This window comes from Myxocyprinus asiaticus, chromosome 2 (assembly GCF_019703515.2).
Source record: "Myxocyprinus asiaticus isolate MX2 ecotype Aquarium Trade chromosome 2, UBuf_Myxa_2, whole genome shotgun sequence".
Lineage (NCBI taxonomy): Eukaryota > Metazoa > Chordata > Actinopteri > Cypriniformes > Catostomidae > Myxocyprinus > Myxocyprinus asiaticus.
This window is the reverse complement of record NC_059345.1, coordinates 26,863,329-26,873,160: the sequence shown is the minus strand read 5'-3', so window position 1 is coordinate 26,873,160 and position 9,832 is coordinate 26,863,329. Positions and strand designations below refer to the sequence as shown.

The 9,832-nt window shown below is 37.0% G+C and overlaps 1 protein-coding gene across 1 annotated transcript; it reads left to right on the top strand.

Moving 5' to 3' along the window:
- Positions 1–1,916: 1,916 nt before the first annotated feature.
- LOC127414441 (transcription factor Sox-19b) lies at positions 1,917–7,887 on the top strand. The gene is made up of 2 exons (XM_051652460.1): positions 1,917–5,041; positions 6,052–7,887. Exons 1-2 carry the CDS (start codon positions 4,422–4,424, stop codon positions 6,296–6,298), a joined length of 867 nt encoding a protein of 288 aa, XP_051508420.1. The 5' UTR covers positions 1,917–4,421; the 3' UTR covers positions 6,299–7,887.
- The last annotated feature ends 1,945 nt before the right edge of the window (positions 7,888–9,832 follow it).

Sequence of the window (9,832 nt, the reverse complement as noted above, 5' to 3'; positions counted from 1 at the left end):
GTCCTTTTATACCCACAGCCTTCTTTTCCAACATTATCCCTCCTATCACAGGCCACCAATGGAAACATAACAACCTCTACCCTCCATCTTGCCAAATGTTGTACACCTTATGGGAAATGTTTTGATTATATGTGCTCAGTGTAGGTGGCCCTACAAACATTTTCACTGTCTGCATGGTAACCCCCTGCCACTTCCCCCACAACCCAACACAACCCCCCACCCCCGCTGGGTGTACAATTGTGGGCTCAGGGATTATGCGAGCAGGAGGCTCGTAAAGGGCCTGCCAGGGTCTTCTGTGCAGTGACGGATGGCTAGGAGACTGAAGCCCCGATTTACATAAGAAGGGAGAGAACAGAGGCCCCATTCAGCCAGTCTGTCAGGGAGGACTAAGGGACAAACTGCACTCTCTCCAAGTTGCCCTCTTCTCCTCTCAGGCTGTCTTTTCTTCTTTATCTTTGCCATTCCCCCTTCTCCTCAAGCTTTTCCTCATTCGTCCTCCTTTCTTCAAGCTATTGTAATTTATTGTGAACTCAGTCGCTTCATATTTGGGCCACTTAATTTTTTTTATTATTCCATTGAGTTTCCCAACTGAAGTCTAAATTTGTATTTGTTTTGATGATTTAGTATTTATGTGGCATTTAACTTTTCATTGTTAGTAGATTAAAAAAAGAGAAGTTAAGGTATGCACTGTTATTTTAAAAATGATACGTTGCATGCTGGAGTCCCAACACTGTAAACCATCTATAAAACAACTCAACAGTATTTTAACTTTTTTATATTTCCAAACAGACTAACAGTATTGAATTGAATTATAAATTATATCAAAATATCAATTATCTAGGTTACATTTTAAAACCTTTATGATTTGCTAAATTTAAATATTAACAATTAAAACTGAGTTGATGCTAGTGCTTCTAAAAGATTTGACATTTAAAAGAATATTGCGGGTTCAATACAAGTTAAGCTCAGCCGACAGCATTTGTGGCATAATGTTGATTACGACAAAAAATAATTTCAACTCATCCCTCCTTTTCTTTAAAGAAAGCAAAAATCAAGGTTACAGTGAGGCACTCACAATTAAAGTGAATGGGGCCATTTTTTGAAGGGTTTAAAGGCAGAAATGCGAAGCGTATCATTTTATAAAAGCACTTTCATTAATTATTCTGGTAAAACTCATGTATTATTTGAGGTGTAAAGTTGTTTAAATCATCATTTTTACAGTCGTTTAAGGGTTTTAGGTGTTGTTGACATACATTGTCATGGCAACGAAGTTATAAAATTGCCTATAACTTTACACAGAAAAGGTTAGCAAGCAATGTTATCACAATAAAATCATGTTAGCACCCATATTGTTTATGTCTTGTGGCTATACTTTTGAAACAGTGAGTATTTTAACATTTACGGATTGGCCCCCATTCACTTCCATTGTAAGTGCCTCACTCCAACACAGATTTTTGCTTTTTTTTTTTTTTTTTTTTAAAGAAAAGGAGGGGCAAGTCGAAATGAATTTTTGTGGTAATTAATATAATGGCACAAATGATTGAGCTTAACTTGTATTGAATATTAAATATATACACACTTAAATAATTAAAAAATATGTGCTAAATTTGATACATTTACTGACAACAAGCTTCTTGAAATAGACAAATATTCTCTCCTGTTAAAACAAGCTAGTGTTAAACTACTTTGTTTCTAATGAGAGGACTTACACCACTGAAAAGCATTCCTTGTAAATATGAAAACTAAAGACAATTTAATCATCAAATCTAACATAAACAAAGTTGTCTGATAAGTATATATTTGTACATCTGAAATAGCATTATTACCATCTGACACAAACAAACAAATAAGCAAAAACAGTCAAGTCAACAGTCAACAGACAAGAACAGTCTAGTATTTATTTTTCTCAGACTGAGAAATTTCATGTTGATTCTGTGCACTCTTGTACAGGTTCATTCAGGTAGCTCTGTTTGAGCAGCTTAGAGCCCAGCTGAATGGTGGTTATCTTTTGTGCGCTTTGGAAAAACAACTGTGTTATAACTTGTTGTAGACTTACATATTCAAACTCATGAAAACACTGGTTTTTATAAGCGATAAAATAGTCATACAGAGACATGTGGAGCACATGTGTATGCAGACATGAGGTAGTATTTGAGCATTCTGAGTGTCAGGTTTTGCAAACAAAGTTAAACTTGAAATCATTTATTGTCTGGAACAGCCAATGGCCCCCATGAGAAAAACAATGTTATAAACATACTAAACACCATCTTAATGAAAATGTAAAAAATGTTTGTGTGAGGGTTGGGTTGAGGGATAGGGGATAGAAAGTATTTTTAACGTATAAAAACAATAGAGTTAAAATAAATAAATTAAAAAAAATGTGGAAAACAAGCATATGTGTGTAGGTACTGCATATAACATTTTTTTTTATTTTTTATCTTTAAGCTGTCAAGCCGTCTTGGTCAGAATGCAAATGGGACAAAGGGAGAGGAAGAGGATGGAAGAAAGTGTTGGACACCCACCATAAAGAGGTTTTCTGTTTGTCCAAAAAGGTTTACTGGATACGGTTATAAGAATAATGAAGCCCCCATAATTTGTGGTTTGATTGGCATACAGGTGTAACTGTCAGTCACGAACAGATGCTACTCACATGGTTCACAAAGCACCTGCAAACTCACCAGCACTCACACACCTGTCTACAAAAAAATAAATAAAATAAAATACAAGCTTTGGACCCACACCTGAAAATCCCACACCTATAGAAGTTTGTGAAATGCACACATTGTAAATTATCATAATAAAGGTGTAAAGGCACACTGCCCCCTGTACTTGATCTGTGACATGAAAACAAGTACCTAATTGTACACTCAAAAAAATAGCTCTTTGTCTGAACTTGATTTATTCATGGACATTAGTTCCACATGTTTGAAATGAGTTTTCCTAACTTAAAATGAATATGTAATGTCAACATAAACACTTTGTGTAGAAAGAACCTAGTTGAATTGGGTAAACCCAATAAAATTAGACATGTTAATGTAACTCAAATAAATGTATTTGATTTATTTACATACTAACTAGTGAAAGTAAATGTTAGCATGCTAAATACATGCTGGTTGGAAGCACTATAGAGTGTAGTTTAGTAACTAAGCCAGGGGTAGCACAGAAACTACTCATTGAAGCGAGTAATTAATTTAATGTGTGACGTCTACCTGTCCTCTTCACCATAACAGAAACTCTTCTAAATCTCAACAGAACAAAACACAGAAAATAACACTTGATTTTAACATTTACTCTCCTTATCAAGTCCCAGGCAAAGCATGCTTGGAAATGGAAATCCCCTGTCCTGTTTATTCAATGCTACATTAACACCACAAAAGTACTCATGTTGTCCCAACTCAACTGGATTAAGTAAACTCCCATTTTACAAATGTAAATGGATAGAACGCAATGAAATCAAGTTGTGACAAAATGTTCTAGAATTGTGTTGCTTTAGTTCATTTTAATTAATTAAACGAGCAGCAAACATCTTTTTTTTATTGTACTGTCAGACATTTAACATAAATGCACTCAGAAAACACACATATAATTGGAAAAACACACAGTTTAACACCACTCACACAGAACAATAACTGTTTCAGTTAAAACTAATTAAAAAGTGCATGCAGAGTTTTGCACTGCCAGTTACCACAAAAAAAATCTCCCCCTCTGATTTCCCTTGTTCCCATGACCCAAGGATGAAAGGGTTAAGGTCTTTTGCGACCACAATAAAAGGCACAGAAAGTGTAAAGGTGTAAAGTGAAACTATTAAGTCATAGAAAGTGATTCATGGAACAAAGATAGCAACATTTGTGTGCACTTTTTCAAAGACTTGTTTATTTGAAGAAGAAAAAAATGTATTATATATATATATATATATATATTAGTAATAAATAATTAATATTCTCTGAACAATAACACGAGCCTCGATTTCGTCCTCTTGCAACAAGTAATCGCCTACGTAAAATGCCACACCCCTACAACTGTTATGTAAATAAGCAAAGAGAAAGCTTTTGAGCATTCATTGGTCAGACTTGGAATACAATTATACAGTTGGTGCAGCGTGGACAACAAGCTATTGCTACTCAACAAGTGGTTCGTGGAAAGAGTTGAGTTGTGAGAGACAAATAGCTGTGACTGAGTCACATTTCGCGCACTTTTTACTATATCTTAGAAGAAGAAGAAAAAAAAACTAACTTTTAATTCAAAGAAATGTTAATCAAAGAAAGAAATTAATGGTTCATTCTGAAATTCTTTTCTGATAGCTGCTTTTTTGGCGTTTGACTTGGTCAGACAATCCCGGCTGTAAAGAGTCTTCACCTGCATTTGTTTGACCTGATTAGACTAGTTTGGCCACTTTACGCATTGAGACTCCACTGTGTAGCATGATGTACAGCATGATGGAGCATGAACTGAAGACCGCGGGTCAACCCCATTCTTTCCAGCACAGTCCAGGGATGTCTCATCCAGTCAGCGGGGTTGGTTCAAAAACGGCCTGTCCACCCGGCGGCGACCCCATGGACAAAGTGAAGCGCCCCATGAATGCGTTTATGGTGTGGTCGCGGGGTCAGCGGAGAAAAATGGCACAGGAGAACCCCAAAATGCACAACTCCGAGATAAGCAAACGCCTCGGGGCGGAATGGAAACTTCTGACGGACGTGGAAAAGCGGCCATTCATCGACGAGGCAAAACGATTGCGCGCCGTACACATGAAGGAATATCCCGATTATAAATATAAACCTCGGCGCAAGACCAAACCTCTCCTCAAGAAGGACAATCTCGTAGGCAAATATCCTCTCGCGGCCGGCAACCTGTTGGCATCCGCCGTGGCACAGGGACAAGGTGGGAGCCCGAGAATGGACGGTTATGGCTGGGGCCACACGGGTGGTTACATGGGCATGCAGGGGGAAACTCTGGGATACCCGCAGCAACTGCACCGCTACGAACTGTCAGCTCTTCAGTACCCCTCAGCACAGACATACATGAACGGCGCCAGCTCTTACAGGTTTGAGTGTTTTCTGATTTGGGAAAGCATGCTTGATAAACTCCAGGAACAAGAATGAGTCCTGTATGACATGGAAACCGTATTGATGACCATACACCGCTTAAATTCACCTGTTTACCCGGTGCTGTTAGCAAGTGGAGGAATCCAAAAAAGTTGTCAACAATCCAAAGCGTGTCTGTTTAAATAGCCGTTTTACCAAACAGAGATTAGCCTAATTGATATTTTTAATTCTAGTTTTTAAGTTTACTGGTAACACTTTACAATTAAGTTCCATTTATTAACATTAGTAAATGCATTAAATATCATAAACTATGAACAGTGTGTGTGTATAAAAAAAAAAAAAAAAAAAAAAAAATATATATATATATATATATATATATATATATATATATATATATATATAAACAGCATTTTATTCATCTTTAATGTTTAATACAAATACAATTGTTCATGCTAGTTCATAGTGCATTAATGTTAACATATACAACTTTTGATTTTAAAAATGTATTACCATGTTGAAGTTAGCATTATTCAATTTTAATGTTAAATTATTGTTCGTTGTTCATGTTAAGAAATGGAAACTTATTGTAAAAGTGTTACCATTTACTTGCTACTTTTACTTCTTTACCGCTTTTTTTGTGTGTGTGTGTGTGTGTATAAAGGCTATGAAAGTTTCATTGAAGTTAACATTTCTTAAACAACCTTATGTGCTGAATGCGTACTCTTAACTAGTCACTTAATTTGATCATGTCCTCCCATTTATTCAGCACTTATTTATAGATTTTCTCTTAAAGTCACCACATCTTAGCTGGCCTAACCTGTGTAGACTTGTTATTTGCTTGTCAGCATTACTTGGACCAAATGCAGAGGCGTTTATGTAAGGATGGTAGACATTCTCAAATTGCCATGTTTTTGCGTGTTTAATGATAATCATGCTATGCAGATTTCTGTAAAATTAGACAACCAACATAATTAATATCCTCCTTTTAATTGGTAACTTCTGTCCACAGCCAAATGTCCTACAATGGCAGCCCTCAGCAGCCCAGTCCAGTGATGTCTATGGTTAAACCTGAACCCCTATCCCATTCCCCTACTGGAGCACCAAACCACCACCGTGGGGCTTTCCAAGGGGAACTGAGGGACATGATCAGCATGTATATTCCAGGGGGTGACAACAGTGATGGCTCAAACCAGAGGGCCTACCCTGGTGTCCAGCAGCACTATCTTGGTGGAACTGTTCCCCTCACTCACATCTGAAGTTTGGGAAACTAGCTGGACCCTTACAGGGACCACTGTGCCACATATAGCCTTTATGGATTACTGATGGATGATTAGAACACTTTTGGTCATTTGCTACCTCCCTTGAAGTATGCTGAACTTTCTATAGAAAATGTAGATGTACTGTTCTCACTATCTTTCACACCTCTCGAACTCCTAATTTCTCATGATGGACATTGTCATTTTGCCTTTTTTTAAATGCACACTTTTTTATGCATCTGTATTAGGACATCTCTGTGCTTTATCATACTAATATTAGATTTTACAGTGTTCTGTTGTGTTCTGTGCATTGTTTTGAACACAGGCTGTTTATGAAGCAGTGGGCAATCATGATCAGAAATCTAACTTGGGTACAGAACAGGGCAGAACATTGGGCACTCTGAAAACAGGTCAGCCAGTTATGCTCGCAATGGCCAGTGACATACAATCCATGTGAGGAGTGTGAGAACTAGCTTTGTTTTGTGAACCCTGATTTCCCTTGTATGCCCAAACCTGCTTGACCCATCACTCCGCTACATACTGTGCCAAGTTGACCTTTTTAAAGTCTTTTTTTACACTGTATGTTTAGTAGTATGGGATGATACAGTGAAGTATTTTGGACAATCTCAGGGTTTTCTTCACAGAAATGGGAGAATGACAGCAGCTGTAACATTGCCTCATCTATTTAGAAATATTTGGAACTGCTGTCCAATTTGCAATTGAGATCGGACAGTCATTTAATTTAGCTGTCACTAGCTGCCTTTAAGTTTTCCTCTTAACTGATGGATCATCTTATTCACCATATCAGTGTGAGCATGCTTCATGTTTGTGAATTCTGTTGTAGTCTCCAAGGAAATTGCACTCCTATAATTTTCTTTTCAGCCATATTTTCACACTGCTAAATGTTGAGTTTGTTTTGCTTAACATTTCAGCCTTTCCATCTTATGGGTCAAACTCTGATCCACTGAAGGTGCTGATCTTCACTCTCAGTCAATGCACTTCATTAGAGTAGACTATTTAGACTATTTATAGACTATTAGACTGTTTAATCTGGTCTTTCTCATTCTGCCATGGCATTAAGCACAGAATGGTTGATCAGTGTGTTCAATGGAGAACACTTGACTGATTATTTTTGAGCAGCATGGATTTTGTTGTACTGTGGTCTTGGTAATTCCTCAAATCCTTGCAGCAAAACGTTTAAAATGCTTATGTCAAAGTCTTGGAATTTGTTTTAAAATCCGTACGTTTTTTTTTTTTAATTTTTTTTTTTTTAATGGCAGTCGAAAATATAAGTTTGTCAGTCTGATGTATGACAATTTTAAAGCTGCGGTCAGTTAGTTACTAATGTTTTGGTCAGTTCTGTGGTAATTTAAGAATGAAATTCATGTTTACATTGCCATCGAAGTAAGTTTACATATTGCTGTTTAAATAAAAAAAAAATAAAAAAAGATTAAGTGGTTTTAATCTAGTTAATAAATAGCTTTAATTTTTTGTACAGTGTATATTTCTTGATTTGTGTGGCTCTTATAAGGGCCAATTTTACAGAATTGGAAAAACCCCCACAAAATAAAAATGACATCAATGACACATCTCTGGTCTCGCGCTTTTTTTTTTTTTTTTTTTTTATGTTGAACAAATCTTTGTGAAAGTTAAATGTGATGACATCAAATCAAGAAGCACAAATCTGGGAAGTGAATGAGGGCCAATCTGTAAATATTGATATACTGTTTCGAAAGTATAGCCACAAGATGTAAACAATGAGTGTTAACATGATTTATTGTGATAAAATTGCTTAACCTTTTCTGTGTAAAGTTATAGGCAGTTTTACAAATTCATTGCCATTAGGTAACACTGTAAACCCCTAAGATGTCCATAAAAGTGACAATTTAAACAACTTTACAGCTAGAAAAATACACAAGTTTTATCAGAATAAATAATGTGTGCTTTTTTTTTTTTAATTTTAAGCTTCACATTTCTGAATTTAAACACTCCAAAAAATTGGCCCCATTGTAACTTTGATTTTTGCACGAGGAGCAGTAAGTTGGTAGGTCACATTTTTGTGAAATTGTTTTTTTTATTAAAAAGAGGGTCCCTGCAAATACTGAGGTCAAGTGGCTTTGTATAAAAACTCACAATCTTTAAAAGTATGGCACCAGTTTTAAGAAGGCAGCCCTGACGGCACACGTACATCACCCAGATGTCTTTTTGATGTGTGCTTACATCTGGAAGATGTATTTTTCTACATTGTTTGCTCATCTGTAATACCTCTGAGACGTTTCCTCTCGGATGTCAATAAGATAGTCAACAGATGACTTCGAAACATTTATGATTTCGAATATTTGTAAATCTGATTTTAAGATGTTTAGAAGATGTCAATTAGACTCTGATGCTTTCCAGATGAAAAGATACAACAGACATCTAAGAGGTGTATAGGTGTGCTATCTGGGAGCTGACCTCAAGGCAAACGTTCCTATCTTTCATGTTTTCTGCAAGATGAAAAATTACAGCAATATTTTGAAGAAAAACATGGAAATGTATTATATGGTTCCTGATGTGTTTGAAAATGGCAATACATATTTTTTTTTCTGAGGTATCATTCATGTTCTTGCCCCTTTTTAGGGTTAAAATGCACCTGGGTGGTCTGAGAAAGGACAAAATATTCAGTGTCACAAGATGGACCTATGTATGGGCGAAATCATCAACTTTCCACTCAAATTCACAGTGCACCTCTGTATAACCCTCTCTCTCTCTAGATTAAAATCGGGTTGTTGTCCCGGCCGTAATTGGCCGTTTCGGAGGCACATTGTCCGTTGCTTTTGAGCTCGCAGGTGTACATAGTAAGCCACTGAATCCGCAGAGGCTCCCTAGGACCACTTTGTTCTCTTTTCTCGCTTCCCGCTGCGCAGAAAATTAGCGTTGCCGTCGCCTCTCCGCGTTTTCTCTTCGGATTTAACCCCTTCACCTCCTGATGTCATTCTCATGAAAATGTAAGAGCTCGCTGCCGCTAATCGGAGGGCGAAGGGAGGGGGTGGGATGAGGGTGAACTTTCATTTACTCTGATAAAATTCAAGCGTGTTCTCAAGCATTAGATGCAATCTAAGTAATATGTTGTCCATTCCATATTTGTTTAAAATGCTAAAAGGGAGAAAATCAAGCCCACTTTGTTCTCGAAAGAGCTGAATATGCGCTTATCTCGTTTGACGGCTTTGACTATGGGGTGGTAGGGGGTTAAAAGGGCGAATATGGGTGTAGAAAAAGGTGGGGGTGCTGGATTTTCTGGTGAGAAACATACGATCTCTTAGCAACGACTAGTGAAGCTTCAATAAACTGTTACCGTGGAAAGTCGTGGGTTGCCAGTTTGAAGATAAAAGCTAAAATTCGGTGTCAAGGAATTGACTGAATGAGCGCCATATGTTGGCACGATTGTTGCTGCGTTATTTGTTAATCATTTTTTTTCTTCCCTTCCAAAATAAAAGATGACAATCCGTTGACAGCCCTGTTACTGTTTCGTCATAAAACCCGGAAACGAGATAT

Excerpts from the sequence above, each read along its gene's own strand:
- LOC127414441 (XM_051652460.1), top strand. The coding sequence starts at position 4,422 with ATGATGTACAGCATGATGGAGCATGAACTGAAGACCGCGGGTCAACCC. Across the intron at positions 5,042-6,051 it reads AACGGCGCCAGCTCTTACAG|CCAAATGTCCTACAATGGCA; the intron begins GTTTGAGTGTTT and ends TTCTGTCCACAG.